The following is a 21,975-nucleotide window of genomic DNA, read 5'->3' as shown; positions in this document are numbered from 1 at the left end:
AATATTTTGTGTTACCGTCTCCATCATTCATCCACATTACCCTAAATCTTAGTTTCCAATTTAAGATGTCATTATATTTTTGTTGTAAGGTGATTTCTAATTGTTGTAGGAAAGTACTAGTGGTATACTTAAGGCTATTTTGTATTCCCCCTAGTCTTGCAAGAAGTTATTTTTCTGCCTATGAATGTTACCAAAGACCTCTCTACTCTAAGTTTTAACTTCGTCCTCGAAGGAGAGTGTGGCAGTTAGAAGGTCATTTTTATCCTAATTTCTATTTACTATGTTTATGAAGTCAGGGTGTGAGCACCACATTGACTCTAAATGAAAAGGTTTCTCTATGTAGGCAAGGTTTTTGTCTTTTAGGGAAATGAGTATGGGGTTATGGTCAGAATATGTTTTTGGCAAATGAATTATTGAAGCTTCTAGGTATTGATCTAACCAATCAATATTAGCATAAACTCTATCCAAACGTTCCATAATCAAACCTTTGCCTTTTCTTCTATGATTTGACCAAGTAAATTTGCAACCTTTAAAATCTAGGTCAAGAAGCTTACAATAATTTAGATTCTCAAGTATATTATTTGCTTGCTTTTGATTTACTGATTTTCCACCTAGCTTTTCTTGAGCCATAATAACATCATTAAAATCCCCTCCCATAAGCCATGCACCTTTATATGTGTTATAGATATTTTTTATATTTTGCCATAGGGTATCTCTATTATTTTTGTCAGTACTAGCATAAATGGAACTAAAGAGCCATTTTTTATGATTTGGTTTTATCTTGATCATGGCATAAATTTCTTGGTTTCTTCTAGTGAAGTTGTTGACGATGACTCTTGCATGATTCCATAAGATCACCAGGCCTCCAGATTGTCCTTCTGCTGGAACCTCTATTATTTCTGTGAAGTTGAAATCTTCCAGTATTGAGATGTGGTTTGTCATTCTTGTTTCTAGCAAATCTACCATGCTAGGCCTATGAGTATCCATAATTTCTCTAAAGTTTCTATGGAAGTTTGCATTGTTTGCTCCCCGGACATTCCAGATTATGAAGTTAATTGGTTGATTCATCATTGACTGGTTAGATTGGATTTGGTAGTTCTTCTTCACTGCCGCTGCACTGTTCCTCCTATGGGAGGGCACTAGGATTACTGCATTCTTTCCTACTGTAGGATCATGTGGAGGTCTTATGTCCATCGGGCATTTGAACAGTGTGAGTGGACAAATGATGATGCACTTCTTGTCTTGCCATTCCTTGAAGATTAGTATTTTTATCTCGCTTAGGTTTGAGAATGCCACCCTGGGTTCTCTATGATATGGAAGCTCTTCTTCCTCCTCTTTGTGGTTTTCTTCTTGATTTTGCATGTCCATCTATTGTGCATGGGATTGCATTTGCGGTGGGGGGTTCTGGTGAGGGACTTGTTGTGCAGGAATTTGTTGCACTTCCCATGGGGTGAATATGGGGTTCATTATGGACAAATCCTCTAGAGCAAAACAGGTTGAGTGGGATATTCTGGGGCATCACAATATTGGGATTCCCCGGTACATTCCACAATCTCTTGTATGTTATTGGTTAGGTTTTGGTTCAATGATGGGGCTAGTGGTTGTAAGATGTTGCTTATCCACATCTAATTGATGTAGTTGGTCATGGCAAGGGGCATGCCCTCCGAGATCAACTAGGCAAGGTAGTTTATGTTTTGGATAATGAGAACTGAGTCCTGCACATTGATTTGGAGGTTGAAAGAGATTGCATGACCCATGAGGCCCAGTTTGATCCAGGATTGTGGTTTGTGGTTGGGTGGGTTTGGTGGTTGGATGTAGATCACTGGTTGAGAAGGGAGTTGAGGTGGTAGTGGTGGTAGGTTGTCCATTGGATATGGTCGATGAAGGCGTTGGAGTTGGACTAGTCTATATCGCCTTCTCAGGGTGAGTGGAACTCAAGGCATGGTGGTGGTCTAATACAGTTTTTTGAGAGCTAGTAGCTATGGATTCCGATAGGGAGTTATGGGATTTGCAATGATGTAGTCTATTTGCATGGAATAGGATGAGTCTTGTGTATAGACTTTAATAAAATCTTTGGTTGATATCACGTCCGACATTTGGTGTTGTTTTTTTTGCCAAGTGTTCTTCGTGGGAGTGATTATTAGTGGGCATACAGATTGTGTTTAGAGGATTTTCTACCGGGTTATGATTAGTGGGAGGGGTTTCTTGTGGTGTAGAGTTTTCTGGGAGTTTTTTTTATTGGAGAGTGAAGGGTCATTGGTAGTTTGTTTAGACCCTGGTTTAGTAGGCGTTATTATTTGGACATTAGCAGTAGGGATTGTGTCAATCAAAGACACGTTTTTTCCACTTGTCTGGTTTGGGGAGTTATTTCCATGAAAAAATGTGGTGGTATTTCTTTTACCACTGGATTGATGAGAATCCATGTGCTCGTCATTTTTCATGCAGTAATTATTATTATTAGAGTTGTTAATATTATGGATATTACTATTAGTGTTCGTAGTTAACTCTAATTAGGGTTTATCGGAATTTTTTGAATTTTCAGGGATATGGTGGGTGATAGAGTTTTTTTTCACATATTTCAAATACTGAGTGTTAAGAAACTTACCTGTCGATGCATCAAATATTCTGACATTTATACCTGGGAATTTACTTGTTGTAGATCCTACCTGGACGCTTGAATTAACTGCTGTCTTCTTTTTCTTGGGGAAAGAAACCGTCCGCCACTCATCATTGATGTCTTCAGTGTATGCTGGGTTTTTCTCTTCTTTATAAGCCACTTGTGTGTTTTGTGTAGTTTTGTGGGAGCACTTTACAAGAGAGTTTCCAAGGCAGCCACATGATTTACATAGGATATTATCCCCTTCGTATAAAATAATCTGCTTGTATGGTCCAATTAGGATATGGGATTGGACTTTCTGTTCTAATGGTAATTGTACACATAACCTTGAATAGCGTTCCCTAATGGTGGAGGATGTACAAGCATCAATTTTTAGTAATTTACCAATAACATTTTCAATCTTTGTAAGTATAATACCGTTGTAAAATTCCGCTGGAAGTTGTGGTAATCTCACCCACATGACTGTGTAACTCTGAGTCGCTTGTGTAGCTATAAAGTTGGGAGTCCATTTTTGGATTGAGAGGAAGAAGCCATTGATGAACCATGGTCCGTTTTGGAGTGCTTTCTTGGCGTTTTTTTCTTTATTGAATTTAACCGTATAGTAGTCTTCGCCGAGGTCTATGAGGGAAAAGTTTTCAGTAGGTCACCACAGGGCTTGGACTTTTATTTTTAGGTAGTGGTGGAGAATTCTTTTCCCTATCAATTTGATTATAACTGAGAATTTTCAGGCTTAATAGATTCGTTTGATATCTTGGTCCGTTAGGATTATTTGTTGAACTTGTCTTCTTTCTCTCTCGTGAGTACACGAGTATTTGGGGTTTGTTGCACCTCCATGGGCGAGGGTGAGCAATTAGGGTCGCTCAAATCCTCTAGAGTATTTGTGATTTTTCCAAGCAGTTTATCCTTATAGGAATTATTTTGTTCATGAGAGTTTTGAATTAAAATAAGTGCAATATCAGGTGGCTTTGGTGGAATTGATGTTATTGTTTGGCTGCCGATTGGGTGGCTTTGCATTGTTTGTAGCTAAGATTTGGATGGAGTGAGTAGAGAGAAGGATGAGCTTCTCTCTCTAGGAAAGTACTTCCATTAATTAGAAGTTGAAAATGCAGCTTATAAGATTCTAACAAAAATAAAAATTACACAATTAAGAATATTTCAGCAAAATTTAACATTTTGAAATAAATGTCGGGAATGGGAATTTGGGATTATTTTGGGGGGAGGTGGGGGGTGACAAAGATAAAATGAAATGGAGTGGCATAATTAGAAATTATATAAGAAATATTATAAAAAATTTCATAACTAAAAATAATGAAAGATACGAAAATGTTGGAATATAGTGTCAATATTCATTCTTCAAAGTTAATAATAATTTTATTTTCACTTTTAATAATTGAACTCTTTATGTAAAAGATATTATTATTATTATTATTATTATTATTATTATTATTATTATTATTATTATTATTATTATTATTATTATTATTATTATTATTGTTATTATTAATATGCATCATAGACAATTTTTAATTATTTAATCATCTGATATTCAAAACATACTAGTCCACGATTAATCGTACACACATTATATGAGGACAATTTTAAGGAGAAAACACTTTCTACCAGAAAATTTCCATTCCAAGGAATATAACTTGAGACGTTTGATTATGGAAAAAAGAGTTCCATCCAGAGGCGAATCTAGTTATATATTTTGGGTTCACGTGAATCCATCTTACTTCTTCAGATCTTGTATATTAATGTATCCAATTCTTATAAATAATGGTAAAAAATGTGCTTGTGAACCCAATGACCACAAATTATTGTAGTGCACTCAAAAATAAAATGTGATAAATAAATTTTATACTATTAATGTAGCTTTATCGGTTTAGATAAGTTAATTATATCATTTGTAGGTTACAAGTTAATTATATCATTTGTAGGTTACAAGTTAATTATTTGTGGTTGACTTTTAATTAAGTGAATCGTCTAAATTTGGCCACCTAAAAAGAAAAAAAATAATTACAAAAATCAAGCTTGCACGTAAGGACCGAGGAGCCGTATCGAGACATAATATGATAAAATTAAGTATTTAAGTAATGTGCTATACCGAATAACTCAAGTTTTAAATCATCTAATGATTATACAATTCAAAGTATACATCATGTTATATCCTTCTAATAACCAAGTTTATGTAGTAGCCATAGATTAAAACCAGTTAGAAATGTTCAAACTAGCTAATGCTCAATCATCAAATGCCAGCGGCAACAACATTTAGTCAATACCCGATCACTTGCAGTATACATACAGTACAAATGATTTTGGAGATGCACTACATATAGAGAGAGGAAGGTAAGTACCTTTTATTTTTATTTTCACGCGGTATCTGATACTCGTATTGGGGCATGACTGATTAGGATTCACATTGCTTAAGGCTCATTAAAGAGGAAATCACTCCCTACTGTGAGCACGTGATTTTTGCTTCACATAAATTACTCCAAAAGAATTCCCAAAATTAGATTTTTTTTCTTTAATTATGTGTTATTCTAGGAATTACTGTGCGATTTTCTTGATTGTTTGCATATTTTTGTGTGCAAATTTAATTTTATTAATGCATTAAAAATACAAAAAATATAGCATCTGCACTTAGGATTTGATTTTACATTTTTGGTTAATTTAGCAAAATGTTATTTTACAAAAAATGAAAAATTCACAAAAAATAACGTATTTTTGCATTTTAGTGTTTAATGTCAAAATTTTGCGATTTTCTTTTAATTTGGTATTAATTATGTGTGATAATTATTATTTAGAGTTAATTAGTATTTTAAGATAATTTGGGTTTTATAGCTTAATTTAGGATTTTTAAGTTTTAATTTTTGAAAAAGAAATTAGAAAGAAAATTGAAAAGAAAAAGAAAATAAGAGAGAAAATATGGTTTTGGGCCAATTTGGCCAAAAGATCCCCAAGCCCAAACAAAAACCCGTCCAAAGCCTTCCCACAACTCGACCCGTTCCCATACCCGAACCGCCCCAGTTGCTACACCAAACGACCCCGTTTCATTAAAAGGTTAATCATAGCCGTTGGATTCTCATCATCCAATGGCCCTAACTTAATTACCCCTTTAGTATACCCCTACCCATTAGACCCTACCCAAACCAAACCCCCCTCACTCGTCTCTCTTCAGAGACCAGACATAGGCACCACCTCACACCACCGTCCGCCGCCGCCGGAAATTGCCCACGGCGGCGGACAACCTCCAATCACCCCTAGTTTTACACCATGGAACCCCCTTGATCTCCTCTTTCTAAATCCATAACCCATTCCCTTCAAATCCCCTTCAATCCCTTCGAATCTCGAATCAAAGAAACAAACCCTAAATCCCCAAACTCCAAAACATTAAGTATATGAAGGTTTGAGGTCGAAATTCACCTTAGTTGTGTGTTCTCAGTCGAGAACACTCAATTAAGGTCTATTCCGACCACAAATTCAAAGAAAATTGAAGGCCTAATTAGAGACAGTGTTCAAACATTTGGAGGTAGGTTTCCTGATTTTAATTTTTCTATTTCCTTTTATTATTATCTTTTTTACTCCTTTCTGTTATTAGAATGTTTATTTGGTCAGTATTGTTCTATGATTTTTTTTAGTTTATTTTTTTTCGAATTAATAGATTGTTTGTTGATTTCATTTGATTTTTGTTTTGTTGCTCAACAGTTTAAACTCGCATAACAGTAGTTCTTGAATTGATTCCTGTTAATTTCGTTGAAAGATTGAAATTGTTTCATTTTTTCAGTATTAAGAGCTATTAGGTAGTCTGCTGGTAGATTTTGTTTGTATAAAGAATGAATAGCCTTAAATGATGTGAATTGGGTTCAGCTTGGTCCATGAATTTCATGTTTAAAAACAGAAACTTTAAGATAACAGTGGGAATTATTTAAGTGTTCACCTAATTGGGAAGCTTCCATAGTGGTAGGTTTTAGGATTTCACTACTGGACAATTTAATTCAATAAGAGTTGAGTGGAATCAAGTTTTAAAAAGGCTGAAAGGCCATATTGTGAAGCAAAAGGGCATTTCCATACACTGAGTTCAAAGAGAAGAATACTCGGAAATACTAAAAAAAGATAGAGTACACACACACATACAGACCTAAGAGAAGAGGGATTTGAGGGTTGAAAAATAGAGAGTGACAGAGAATTAAGATAGAAAGAGAGCTTAAGAGATCTTTGGACTGAAAAATATAGATATAAAAAGAGAGTTTGAAGAGATAAAAATCAGAAAATAAAGGCACTAGCTACTGTTCCATTGAACTTTCAGAGAATTTCAGATTCTTGCAACTTCTGAAAAACAGTATTGCTTCATTAATGAGATTTAAAATGGATTGATGTTGGTTTTCTGGAGAGTTTTTGGGTCTAGTGTTGAAATTATTGTTCTATTGGATTGGTAACTAATTCTGTGGTTTCAATTTACTGGTTCTGGGCTGACCTTACTGCTGCTACTGATTCCTTATTCCCTTGCTTCCTTCTTGATTTCCAGGTATGTCCTTGGATCTTGAGTGACATGTGAAGTGTGGGTCAGAAACATGTAATCAAGCTTTGAAGAAAATGATAATTGTTACATGTTCTTCTGTTAATCTTCTTCGTATGCTCTCTTGTTTAGCTGTTAAGTATATGCGTTTATGTCATTAGTGCTATGTGCCCTTGTGAGGTTTGGATTGAGTCTGCTCTAATGTAAATAATTTGGGACTATTTGTACTTCTTTGAAAATGTTTACTAACTGAGAATTGAAGCTATTAGTTGGTTAGTTAAGTTGGTTTGGCTTGGTTAAGCTTGAAAGGCAGTAATTTAAATTTTGTGGTCCAACACCCATGACCCGTATTCTGTTTCTCATTTGGTTTCCAAGCTTTGTCTTCTCATGTTTAAAGTGTGGTTTTTATAAGTTTAGGGGTTCATTGTTCACTCTTTCCCTTACTGCTTGTATAATGGTTCTGTTCCATGAAAGATTTCAAACGTGGATCATGTTTGGTTTATGCTGGAAACACCTCTAGTTCAGTCTAGGTCTTCATATTTTTTCTTCTAATAAATTGAAATCGTGAAATTGTTTAAATGTATTAATGCGAGGTCAGAATTCAGCATGTGAGTTAAGTCTATTTTGAAGTCTTGATTTATTCTTTCATTGGCAATTCAAATCAGTGCTTTTAAATGGTGAAATAGTGTCTGAATTCTGAAGGTCTTGTTGCAATTAAATTCCATACCATGGCTGAAGTCTATGACAATGACTTGGGCTGTCATCTTGGCCCAGTCGTGCCAAGCTCTTGTTCCGGTATTCTTGATTCTGGGCTTCACGTTGTAGCCCAGAAGTTTACGATCTCAGTTTGTTTAGATCATGCTAGTGATTGCAAATCCCTTCCCTTAAGTTGATTGATATTTAATGGTTGAAAGTTTTTTTTGTTGTTTAGCTTTACTCAACAAGTTTTGTTTTTAAAAAAAAATATAATTAGTTAAAGGAGGGGTGCCATATTAGGCAATGCAAATAGCCATGGGTCTCAAGCATTTAGTTTGAATTTCCTCAAGATTAGAAGTGGGGGGCGCCATGCCAAACAAAAATGACAATCACATGACCCTCATTTAATTAATTTTGTATTAATCCTTAGAATTCGAGGCGTGCCATCTAGTTGAATTTCCATGGCCCTTGCAAAGTTGCAAATGCGTAGTTGCTTAGGCGCGCAATTTTAATAATTTACCTTCCTAAACTCGGGTGCACATTTATGTGACCCAAATCCAAATCTCGACAATGTTATATAAAATGTGTTGAGAATTTCGGGTGCATTTATGTGACGCGGTTCAAAACGCATTTTATGTGACATTGAATTTTTCTTAAAATCAAATGAAAGCGGTTTAAAGTTAAAATTGCACATAGGTTCAAAATGTTTTAAATCAGATAAATAGGCCAATAATAACAGTTGAGCGACCGTGCTAGAACTACGGAACTCGGGAATGCATAACACCTTTTCCCGGGTTAACAGAATTCCTTACCTGGATTTCTGGCTTGTGGACTGTAATACAGAGTCAATCTTTTCCTCGATTCGGGATTTGAACCGGTGACTTGGGACACCATTAAACTATCCCAAGTGGCGACTCTAAATTTTAATTGAAATAAATCGCGTTTCGATTGTCCTTTAATTGGAAAAACTCCCTTTTACCCTTCCGGGTGTAGAAAAAAGGAGGTGTGACAGCTCTGGCGACTCTGCTGGGGATAAGAACCCAGAACTTGTGGTTCAGGGTTTAAGAATTCGAGCTTATTAATGCAATTTTTATTTGGATTTATTGTTGATATTACTGTATTTTGTAGATTTAATATGTTAAATATTGCTTTTACCGCTTTGATATGGTTGAACTGTATATATAAACTGCTACGAAACCCTCCCTCTTTCTGAGTCTTCTAAATCATGGAGAAGGGTGCAGTTCGTGTGACTTCTCTTCTGTCTAGAGTCTTATCCTATTTTAGAACGAGGTTCGGACAAGTTGCAAAGCCGGTGAAGCTTCTATATTCCCGGTACGCTGCCCCCCTTGGCTCGAATTGTCTGCTCGGGTAAGCCAGGTCTAGAACAATAAACCCAGGTTTTAAACCTAGAATAACTCAGCCTCATGCCGGATCCCTAGTAGGAACGTTGATTGCATCATATGCATTTGACTTTGGGGACTCAACACAGGGGTTGGGTCCGTCTAGGACAGGTGTACCCATAATCAAAGACCATACTGATGCATATTTTACGTGCTACTTGTGCATTTATTTGCTTTGGGTTCGCATGCTGACCGACTTTTGAATGATGAGAGAAAATTTGGAAAAGAAAATAGCGGTATAAGGGTTGAGTGAGTTAATCACCTGTTTTGAAAAAACTAATGTCCAAATAGTATTGAAACTCCGCCGATTTTTTTTTTTTGAGAAAAATGAAATGAAAAAAGAGAGTTTTGTTTTCAAAAATAGTTTTATTTGCCCGAACTACGCCAGTTTGATTCTCACCGGATGTGGGATACGTAGGCAACCCTCATCGGGTCCAACTTTCCCTTTTTGGAAGAATAGCCCAAAAACAACAAAATTTTGATTTGTGTCACAAATAAGTCGGGTGTGTCACAAAAGGGCGCCAGAAGGCTATTTTTCCAAGAACAACCACTTGGGATCATTTTAACGGTTAGCAGGCATAGCCTTAAAATCTTCTTCCCTGAAGTGCTGAAAGGCCGTATTTGCAAAATCAAGTTTGTTTTTGAAATGAATTTTTTTTTTGAAAAATGATGTTACTTTTTCTTTTTGGGTCAAAATAATCACCTTAATAAATGTGCAGGATGAGCACAAACGAAATTGAACCCTTCACAGTCCTTAATGAGATCCCCTTAAAGCTCCATATGTGGTGGAATGATCTAGGAAAAGATAGTAGAGAAATAGTGGTAAAAGTTCTGGGAGGCCTCGTCGGACTATTGAATGTCAATCCAAGGTTGGACATAATTGAAGCTTTAATACCTTTTTGGGACCCGACTCGCAATGTGTTCCGCTTTTCTAACTTTGAGCTTACACCTATATTGGAGGAAGTTGCGGGTTATGCAGGACTTAACGAAAACCTTAGAAGTCGATACCCATTGGCACCAAGACCGGTATCCCCCCACGGATTTCTGGATTTGCTGGGTATTAGTCGGGATATTCAGGACGGGAACTTATCTAAAGGGTATTGCACGCTCCAGTTCTTGTATCATCTGTATGGTAACCCCCGAGGTTTTTAAGAACCGAACACTGGTCTAACCCATGCCGGAAATAAAGACAAATGTGAGGCAAGGCGAAGTTTAGCTTTTATGGTAGCCTTCTTGGGTGTTGTGGTTTGTCCGCGAAAAGATGGTAATATAGAGATAGATCTTGTGGGAATGATCGATGTTGCAATCAAGAAAGCCAACAACACTATGGTTCCTCTAATCTTATCTGAAATCTACCAAGCCTTGACTATCTGTCGGGAAGGGGGAAAGTTCTTCCAAGGTTGCAATCTGTTGTTACAATTATGGATGCAAGAACATCTCTGTCAGCGGGTTGGGTATATGAATTACGATTTGACCAGTTTGAGCTGCATTGAAGAATTCGAAAGCCGGGTGGCAGGTATTGAATTCCCCGAAGGAACTAAAGCTTGGCTTATACATTTGAGATCCTTGACTGCTGATAAAATTGAGTGGGCATTCGGATGGCTTCCTGTCACCGAAGTAGTGTACACGTCAACTGAAGTATGTTATATCCTCTTGATGGACATCCCGACATCCAACCTTATTCTCCCTTCAGGGTTTTGCGCCAATTAGGAAGATTTCAAACTGTCCCAAATGATGAAGATTTGAGTAAATATGCTATTGAACTTGGCCCAAAAGCCGCATTTCCAGAAGGGAAAATTTTCCAGATATGGAATGAATGTAGGTTTCTTGAACCTAAGACCATGGTGCGAGATTTAGCTAGAGGTGAAGTGGACCTTAAGTACATTGCCTAGTTCGACAAAAGATTCCAGATCCTCGAGAGGCCCGCAAAGAAACCCCATGTCCAACAATTCACCGATGGGGCACAAGTGCAATGAGACTGGTTGACCAAAGATAACAAGTACAGGGCCAAAATAAGCCAATTGGAAAGGCGAGTCATGGAGCTTCAGTTTGAAAAGGGTGTTCAAGCCGCTGCAAACAAGGGAGATAAGAAAAAACTAGCTCAGGAAAATGAGGCCCTTAAAGCTCAGATCCAGAAGATGAAAATAGCTGCCAGAAACCCGGAAAGAAGCCGGGCTGATAAAAGACTCATAAGCGGTCTGAAAAATAAAGCCCTCGAGTATCAAGAAGACCTGGAAAAATCTGAAGCTGGTCTAGCAAAAATCCAGGCAAAATGGACAAAGAAGGCAGAAGAGCGGGCACGTTTTGTGTAACAAATGAAGAGGAACTATGAAGGGACCATCACTATCCTAAGAAGAAAGATAACCACTCTCGAAAAGGAGGCAGTCAAGTAGGCTAAAGATTTCAAAGATGATAGGGAGCACTGTTATGATCTGATGGCTCAGATGGAGGAAGGAATGCAGCAGTTGCAAAATCAACACCTTCATGACTCTCAAGTGTTAGAAACCCGGAATCAGCAGATAGGGCGGTTGCTTCAGAAAAAAGGCAGAATTAGAGAACAGATCAGAACCATCGCTGACTACATGACCATGAAGTGCCAAACGTGTGAGGACATAACTTGTACCACCTTTTTCGCAGCAGTGATGACTTTTGTCCGCCAAGTTATGAGTGATTTGGAGCGACTGTAAGGGGATCTCGCATTTAGGCCCACGGCAAGACTGAATGATGTCCCGCGGGCACCTGGAGCATTAATGTATTCTTGATTTTACTTGAGTTTGTACCTTTCTTTTTCTATTGGAGTATGTTGTTTTCCCTTTTTAGTCTTTTAGCTTTGAATCATTGTAATGCAAAGACTTTCCTTTTTATGAGAAGAATTGAAAATATTTTGTTATTCATTTTTACACTTTATCCCCAGAACTAACCCCGGTCTGATTCATGCGGGGTCATGATACGTAGGTAATCTCCATAGGATTCGACCACAACCAAAAGAAAAGAATAAAATGGAAAAAGAAAAAAAGGGGAATAAGTATAGGCGTGAGTAACAATAAAAGGGAAATGTCATAAATAGGAAAATCCGGGATGACACAAGCAACCGAGCAAATGCATGATAGAAAGGACTAATTGCTTAGGTGCATTGCATTCCTATGTGCGGTTGCCTATTTGTTAAGCTCTAATCACTAACAAGTTTTGTTGTTGTTTCCAGAATTCAAGCAGTTAGTTCACCTAAGCATACTGACAACCCACCCATACCAAACCAGATCCAAAGGTGAAATAATCATGTCTATCCCAGATGTAGACACCAATGTCATCGATCCTTCAAGAGAGGGAGAAGAGTTGGACATTAATGCCATGAAAGAAGAGATGTACAAATTGAAACAACAAATGGCCGAAATATATCAGACCTGGGCTAAAGGACAACCGCCATCAGCTTACCCGGCTAACCCTACCTTCACCCCACCACCAGCTCAGTCTTAGGATCATCCTACCACCGATTTGTCCCCGAGTTTTCTCATTTACCAACACTACCGGGGCACCACTTCTCATACACTACACTCTCCACCCCCTAAACCAATTTCATACCCTCCTCCACTAGTAACTCCTATCTTCGTAGCACCTCCACCAGCTACACTCCACAAATCTCCTAGCGAGCCAATGTTCCAAGCCCCGGACAACCAATACTACCTCTCGAAACCCACCTTCAAAGCTCTAGAAGCCTATTCCTATACTCCTCGCTTTGACTTCCCGATAGAAGCTGATAAACTATCCAAAAATCCTGAACAGGAAAAGATGTTCAAGAAAGTCAAAAGCTTAGAACAATCATTCAGGGACATGCGGGGATTGGGAGGACAAGTAAGTGTGGCCTACAAGGACCTGTGTCTATTTCCGAATATGCAATTGCCGGCAGGCTTCAAGATGCCCAAGCTTGATCTATACAACAGGCACGGTGATCCAGTAGCTGACTTGAGGGGTTTTTGTAGCAAGATGAGGGGAGCGGGAGGAAAAGATGAATTGTTAATGGCTTACTTCAGTCAGAGTTTTAGTGAATCAGCATTGGAATAGTATACCTGCCAAGACCATAGAAGATGGTACACATGGAATGATCTAGCGCAAGCATTTGCTTGTCACTTCCAATACAATCTTGAGATTATTCCAGATCGGCTGTCCTTGACTAAACTGGAGAAGAAGCACAGTGAAAGTTTTAGAGAATATGGTTTCCGATGGAGGGAGGAAGCAACAAGAGTAGATCCCCCAATGAAGGAAAGTGAGATGGTATATTACTTCCTACAGGCTTTGGAACCTACCTACTATGGCCATCTGGTCTCAGCTGTGGGAAAGTCATTCAATGAAGTGGTGAAGATGGGGGGAATGGTAGAAGAAGGCCTCAAGTCGAATAAAATTATGAGCTATTCGGCTATCAAAGAAACTACTCAGGCTATTCAGGGCGGCATAGGAGGGATTGGGAAAAAGAAGAGAGAGGACGCGACAATGGTTGAGTCAGGAACTTGGTCCGGATCGAGAGGATCACCTTACCACTACAATCAACCTCGACCCCACCAACAAACTTACCATTACAATCTACCCCAATACTATTATCCCCCACCAGAACCTCATTTTTCCGTCCACCATGCACAAGCATACAACCAACCTCCTGCCCACACGTAATGGCATGCTCCCTCTCCACAAAATACTTATCCACATCCACGAGGACCAAGATTTCGGCCTAGTCAAGCATTTAAGGGTGAAAGGTTGCAAAAAAAGAAAACCTTTACTCCATTGGGAGAGTCGTACACTAGTCTATTCCACAGGCTAAGACAACTGGATATGCTGAGGCCGATACAGTCCAAACTGCCAAATCCTTCTCCAAAGAATCTTGACTATACTATCCGCTGTGAGTATTGTTCTGGTACTCCGGGTCATGATACAGAGAAGTGCTGGATCTTGAAAAGTGCGATACAGGAGCTCATTGATACCAATAGAATTGAAGTTCAAGCTCCCGAGGCACCCAATATCAACAGGAATCCGATGCCAACCCATCAGGAGGCAAATATGATTGAAATAGTGCATGAGGAGGGGGAACCCAAGAAGCCATCACAGACTGTTATGATGATTCGGTCCAGTGGAGTCAAGATAGTTGAACAATCAGCAGGTGAGGAGTCGGTGCTCAAGTCGAGCAAAAAAAGTGTTGGGCCATCTGTGGCAATTGAGAAGGGATCTTCAAGCAAGGTTGCAACGAAGCAGGAAGGGGTGAAGGTGATTGTACTAGGAGCGGCTAGCAAACCCGTCATAATCGTGGAAGGTGCCCACACAGATCGGGCAAGCCGGTAACCCAGTTACCAATAATCAATAGCCAGGCTATTCCATGGAATTACGAACGGGTAACAATGATGTACAAAGGGAAGGAAGTCAAAGAAGAAGTCTGTGAAGCACAGGGTTTGACTCGCTCGCGAAGGTGTTTTACTCCCGAGGAGTTAAGAAGAGCTAAAGATAATCCAGCACTGGTAAAGAAAGCCGTAACTGAAGAAGAAGCAGAAGAATTCTTGAGGAAGATGAAGCTACAGGACTACTCTATCGTGGAACAATTAAGAAAGACGCCTGCTCAAATTTCCCTATTGTCATGATTGATCCATTCGGATGAGCACCGTCAAGCTTTAATGAAAACCTTGAATGAGGCACACGTTCCCAATAAAATCTCCATGATCACTTGGAAAAAATAGCCAACAAAATCTTCAAAGTAAACAGAGTTACTTTTTCCGATAATGAATTGCCTGTAGAGGGTACTAAGCATAACAGAGCCTTTTACCTTACAGTGAAGCGTGAGAACTCTGTGGTGACCCGGGTATTGGTTAACAACGGGTCAAGCGCAAACATCTGTCCTCTCACCACTCTAAGCAAGTTGAAAATATAAGATGAGATGATCCATAAGAACATTATTTGCATGCGGGGATTTGACGGCGGAGGTAAAGTTTCAGTTGGGGACATAGTGCTGGAGCTGACGATAGGGCTAGTTGAGTTCATAATGGAGTTTCAGATGCTGGATATAGCTATTTCCTATAATTTGCTGTTAGGTCGACCATGGACCCACGCCGCTAAAGCAGTCCCATCAACACTACTCCAGGTAGTCAAATTTGAATGGGATAGACAAGAAATAGTTATGCATGGGGAAGACAGTTTATGCACTCGCAGCAATGCCATTGTACCGGTCATTGAAGTGGAAGATGACCAGGGACCATAGGTCTACTAGGTTTCTGACACGATGTTGGTAGAGAAAGTTCCGGAGGGGAAATACATTCCAAATTCGAAGATAATCGCCACATCGGTCATGGTGGCCTATGAGATGTTGAAGAATGGTTTTGTACTCGGTAAAGGTTTGGGCTCATCTTTGCAAGGCATCATACAGCCAGTGTCCCTTCCTGAATACTTGGGAACATTTGGTCTGGGATTCAAGCCCACTACCACAGACATAAGAAGGGCCAGAAAGCTAAAACAGAAGGCATGGGTCCTTCCAAAGCTAGTCCCACGTCTTTCTAAATCATTTGTCAAGTCCGGTACCAGAAGTCACCCAGTAACAATAGTTCCCAGTCCTATGATTGAGCTGGATAAGGAGTTAATTGAAAGATTTGAGAAGTTGTTTGACGGTATGAACATGGTGGAAAGTGGTGAAGGTCCTAGCAACGCAGAAATTCAATTCATTGGGCCAGAAACAAAGCTTAATAACTGGAAAGCCACTCCTCTCCCCATTCGAAAGGAGTCTTGGTAGTTTATTTTGATTTTCCTTCAGTTTGTCTGGGTTATTCCAGGGTTGTAATCCAGATTTTTATCTTTCAGTCTGTTTGAAGAGTGCAAACCTTGTTATCTTTCATCATTCAATGAAATGCAGTTTCCCTTTCTTTATCATTCCTGATAGTTTTTCTTTTGTTTTTCTTTTCTTTTCTTTTCGGTACAGTTCTTTTTACGCTGGTTCTATGACATTGCATGCATAAGGAATCCTCAGCCCAGTCTTAAAAATCAATCTGATTCTGAAATAATAGTTTAAGAAGTAGATTGTGACTACGAATCAGAATACAATGAGGATGAAGCCTTCGAAAAGATTAGTAAGGAGTTAATTCACTTCGAAGAAAAACCCAAACCCAACCTGAATGAAACAGAAGCAGTCAATTTAGGGGACACAGATAATATCCGAGAGATGAAAATAAGTGTCCACCTCGAGCCAAAGATCCGGGAAGAGTTAATCAAAGCACTCATCGAATACAGAGATGTTTTTGCGTGGTCATATGATGACATGCCGGGTTTAAGCACCGACTTAGTAGTCCACAAATTGCCCATTGATCCAGTATTTCCTCCCGTTAAGCAAAAGTTGAGGAAATTCAAAACTGATATGAGTGTGAAGATTAAAGAAGAAATTACCAAGCAATTGGATGCAAAGGTTATTTAGGTCACTCAATATCCTGTTTGGTTGGCTAATGTCGTGCATGTGCCAAAGAAAGACGACAAGATCAGAGTATGCGTCGATTACCGCAATCTTAACAAAGCAAGTCCGAAGGATAACTTCCCACTACCCAATATCTACATTTTGGTCGATAATTGTGCCAAGCGTGAGATTGGATCTTTTGTGGATGGCTATGCCGGGTATCATCAGATTCTAATGGATGAAGAAGATGTAGAAAAGACGACATTCATCACGCCATGAGGAACTTATTGCTACCGGGTAATGCCATTTGGTTTGAAGAACGTCGGGGTAACTTACATGAGGGCAATGACTACTGTGTTTCATGATATGATACACAAAGAGATTGATGTATACGTATATAATATGATCATAAAGTCAAAGCAGCAGGCCGACCACGTCGGAGACTTGAGGAATGTTTTCCAGAGGCTTCGCAGGTACAACCTCAAACTTAACCCTGCCAAGTGCGCATTTGGTGTTCCATCCGAAAAATTGTTGGGATTCATAGTCAGTCGTCGAGGCATTGAGTTGGACCCATCAAAGATCAAAGCTATCCAAGAATTGCCGCCTCCGAGGAACAATACTGCAATGATGAGTCTGTTAGGGAGGTTGAACTACATCAGCATGTTTATTGCTCAGCTCACGACAACTTGTGAGCCTATTTTCAAGTTGCTGAAGAAGGATGTTAAGATCAAGTGGACTGATGAGTGTTAAGAAGCATTTGATAAGATAAAAGGATACTTGTCAAACCCACCTGTGCTGGTTCCGCCAGAACCAGGGAGACCTTTGATTCTTTACTTGACAGTCCTAGAAAATTCATTTGGTTGTGTACTGGAGCAGCATGACATCACCAGTAGAAAGGAATAGTCCATCTACTATCTTAGTAAGAAGTTCACGGCTTATGAGGTTAAATACACTCATCTGGAAAGGACATGTTGCGCCCTAACTTGGGTGGCTCAAAAATTGAAACATTATTTGTCATCCTACACTACTTACCTCATTTCGCGCTTGGATCTGTTGAAGTATATATTTCAAAAGCCTATGCCGACAGGAAGACTTGCGAAGTGGCAGATTTTGCTCATAGAGTTTGACATCATATATGTGACTCGGACTGCGATGAAAGCCCAAGCATTGGACGATCATTTAGCCGAGAACCCGATCGATGATGAGTATGAGCCATTGAAAACTTATTTTCCCGATGAAGAGGTGATATATATCGATGAATTGGAGCAGATCGAGAAACCAGGTTGGAAACATTTCTTTGACGGGGCGGTCAACATGAAAGGAGTTGGAGGGCTGTGCTTATTTCTAAAATAGGACATCACTATCCTGTTACGACTCAGCTTCGGTTTTATTGCACCAACAATATGGCTATGTATGAGGCATGCATTTTGGGTTTAAGGCTAGCTGCAGACATGGATGTACATGAAGTCTTGGTCTTAGGAGACTCGGATCTTCCGGTACATCAAATTCATGGAGAATGGGAAACACGAGATTTGAAGCTCATACCGTACTGACAATGTTTGTATGATCTTTGTCAACGGTTTAGATCAGTGGAGTTCAGGCATATTCCAAGGGTCCATAATGAGGTTGCCGATGCTTTGGCTACCCTGGAATCAATGTTACACCATCCGGATAAAGCTTATGTCGATCCTCTGCATATTCAAGTCCGAGATCAGCATGCTTACTATAACATAATAGAAGAAGAACTTGATGGCGAACCATGGTTCCACGATATCAAGGAATATATCAGAATGGGGATATATCCAGTGCAAGGCACAGGGGATCAAAAGAGAACAATTTGAAGGTTGGCAAGTGGGTTTTTCTTAAATGGAGGAATTTTGTATAAAAGAACTCCAGACCTTGGATTTAAGATGCATATATGCTAGATAAGCTACGGCTATCATGTCCGAAGTATATTCGAGAGTTTGTGGATCACATATGAGCGGATATGTGCTGACAAAGAAAATTCTCCAAGCAGGTTATTATTGGCTCACCATGGAGTGAGATTGTATCAGTTTTGTGCACAAATGTCATCAGTTCCAAGTACATGGAGATTTAATTCATTCTTCGCCATCCGCGTTGCACACACTATCCGCACCATGGCCCTTCGTTGCTGGGGGTATGGATGTCATTGGACCAATTGAGCCAGCAACATCCAATGGGCATAGATTCATTCTGGTAGCCATTGATTATTCCACCAAGTGGGTTGAGGCCAAAACTTTCAAATCAGTGACCAAGAAAGCAGTATTCGATTTTGTTCACTCAAATATCATCTGTCGATTCGTATTTTCAAAGGTGATCATCATGGATAATGGTGCTAATCTTAACAACAATTTGATGAAAGAGGTATGTCAACAGTTTAAGATTACACACCGCAATTCCACCCTATATCGTCCCAAGGCGAATGGAGAGTTGAGACAACCAACAAAAACATAAAGAAGATACTTTGGAAAATGGTAGAAGGTTCGAGACAATGGCACGAAAAATTACCATTTGCGTTGTTGGATTATTGCACTACTGTCCGTACTTCAGTAGATGCAAGTCCTTATTTGTTGGTATATGACACTGAAGCAGTAATACCTGCAGAAGTTGAAATCCCGTCCCTTCAGATTGTCGCTGAGGCTGAGATTGATAATGATGAGTGGATCAAAAACCGTTTGAAGCAGTTGAGCTTGATTGATGAAAAAAGATTGGCAGTAGTGTGTCATGGCCAGTTATATCAAAAGAGAATGGCAAGAGCATACAACAAAAAGGTGCGTCCCCGAAAGTTTGAAGTGGGTCAGTAAGTGCTGAAACGTATCCTTCCACATCATGCTGAAGCAAAAGGCAAGTTCACCCCGAATTGGCAAGGGTCATTCATTGTAACCAGAGTATTGTCCAATGGTGCTTTATGTTTAACAGATATCGAAGGAAAATGCATATACATGACTATAAATTCTGATGCAGTCAAGAGATATTATGTATGATTTCTTTGGTATAATTGTTGATTGTTTGTATTTGGCATTATTTCGAAGATTGAAATGATGAAGGCAATTTGTTCTGCTATCTAAACACTTTACCCTTTGTTCCCCCTTTTGAGCCTTATTTATTTCTTTTATACCCCTCTTTTGGAATCAATAACAAAAAAGAGAGAAAAGAAAGAAAAGAAAAAAGAGAAAAGAAAAGAAGCGAAAAGAGAAAGTACAAGAAAACAAAGAAATTTGTGTGAACTACGTTTGACTCGATTCCTGTTAAGGATACGTATGCATCCTCACGGATCGGTCATAGTAAAATAAAATATCAAAAGATACCCAAGCAAGAAACTGGTGCAGAAGTTGTGATTGTGATAAGAAATCTGATTCCAAAAGTTGTAATTCTAACCCATTTGAGATGCTTGGAGCCTTTTCGATACCTTTTTCTCTCCAAACATATCCAAGAACCCACATGGCTGTCCAAAGAAAGACCTCCCGATCAGTCTTTGAGAGATGCCAAATCAAGTAAGTAAAGCGAATTCATATCAGGGGCAACACTCTGATTTAAGCAAGAGAAATTAAAAAATGAGAGAGTCTTATTGGTGAAAACCCTCATGGGTACCATGAGTTGACGAAAGATGAGAGAAAGTAAAAATGAGAGAGTCTTATCGGTGAAAACCTTCGCGGGCACCATGAGGCGACAAGGAAACGAGGAATGAACAAATGAGAGAGGTTTGTCGGTGAAAACCCTTAAGGGCACTGCAAGTCGAACAAGGTCCGTAAGTTGGCGGAAAGTAAATTGAGTTGTGGAAATCTTGGAGTACAAAGTAAAACAATTGGAAAAGAGATTGGTTAAATAGACTGGGCTGATTGATCCAAAATGCATACCATGATCATCGGTGCCAGTGACTCCACTCAGATAAGTTCCTTTTCCTATCTCCAACAGTCATCCAAATTTGGATTTTCTTCTTTATTCTTAATTCTCAAAATCGTTACATTTCATTGCTGTTAATTTTACTCCTCTAAAGCCCTTCCAAGTTTAGCCTTGTTTCAACAAATAAGAAGGAATTTCAAAGTTTAACTACCAGTTTCGAAATTGCACAAAGCAAAATGCGGCTAGGACATGCCAGAGATAATATGATGAAAAGTGGGACATAGGGTGTAAGCAAAAGTTAAATCGGTGGAATGGTTCAGTAATGTCATGGGAAATGTACGAGTTCAGATAGAAAGGTCAGAAATGGGGAACAACAGTTGGGGATCCTGCAGTTAAGCATCAGTCAGAAGGTCAAAACAATCCTTCGACCATGTTCAAGGCAGTCGGAATGAAGCAAAGCCTAGCAAAGAGAAAACCACCCCCAGCAAGAATGCCACAACTAACCATCACGTTTTAAACTAACAAGATTTTCTTTGATTTGAAACAGGGGCAAAGATGGCATTTGTTTTAGGAAATCATCCGTAAGGAGAACAAGTACCAGACAGGTTTGATTGCAGAATTGTCAGGACCCTCCTGGAAAATGGGACCTAGTTTAAAATTCAAAATAGTCAGTAAAATCTAGCATAAATGTATCCCAAGGAATATAAGATGGTTTTAAAGTTCGCATGTTGGAGATAAGATTCAATTAGCAGTTTTCAGGATCCTCTTGAATAATGGGGCCTAGCTTTAAGATTGTTGTTAGATAACAAGATGTAGCGGAAATAATACCTTTATAAGATATAACTTAGGTTTAAAATTGTCGTTTAATTAAGAGTTGTCAGGACCCTCCTGAATAATGAGACCTAGCTTTGAGATTTCCATTAGATAACAGGGTTTAGCATAAGTTCTGTTGTAAGGTAATAAAATTTAGCCGTAAAATTATCGCTCTTAAGATAAGACTTGATTTAAGAGTTGTCAGGATCCTCTTGGATAATGGGACGTAGTTTAAAACTGGCTTGGATAACAAGATGTCACGACCCAAACCGATGGGCCGCGACGAGCGCCTGAGTCTTACCAATCAAACACCCCTAAGCATACGTCTAAAATATGAACCTGAATAACATCTGCTGCATTACAAAATTAACATACGTGAAAGAAGCCTGCCATCAAGGCATATGTACGTATACAGACAGAATACAGTGGGTGAGCCGGCAAGGGTGCTATAGACAACTATACATCAAAAACTGAAAGCCGACAAGGCCACGTATAACCCAACTAGACATACTGTCTACTGACCTCTAACAGAAACATAACTGTATAAAGACAGGACTGAGCCATGTCATACTCATATACATATATATGTACAAACATATCGTACCAATATCAAAAGCAGCTCCGGATCAAATGGAGCATGCCAACTCTCGCTGATCAGGGA

At 39.1% G+C, this 21,975-nt stretch overlaps 1 protein-coding gene across 1 annotated transcript; it reads right to left on the bottom strand.

Annotated features, from left to right (window-relative positions):
- Window positions 1-264: 264 nt before the first annotated feature.
- Window positions 265-1,194, bottom strand: LOC138870205 (uncharacterized). The gene has a single exon (XM_070147997.1). The coding sequence runs from the start codon at window positions 1,192-1,194 to the stop codon at window positions 265-267; it is 930 nt and encodes a 309-aa protein (XP_070004098.1).
- Between the last annotated feature and the right edge of the window lie 20,781 nt (window positions 1,195-21,975).

The sequence above is a fragment of the Nicotiana sylvestris genome, chromosome 6, assembly GCF_000393655.2.
Source record: "Nicotiana sylvestris chromosome 6, ASM39365v2, whole genome shotgun sequence".
Lineage (NCBI taxonomy): Eukaryota > Viridiplantae > Streptophyta > Magnoliopsida > Solanales > Solanaceae > Nicotiana > Nicotiana sylvestris.
The sequence above is the reverse complement of the archived record's forward strand: the minus strand, read 5'-3'. Positions and strand labels throughout refer to the sequence as shown.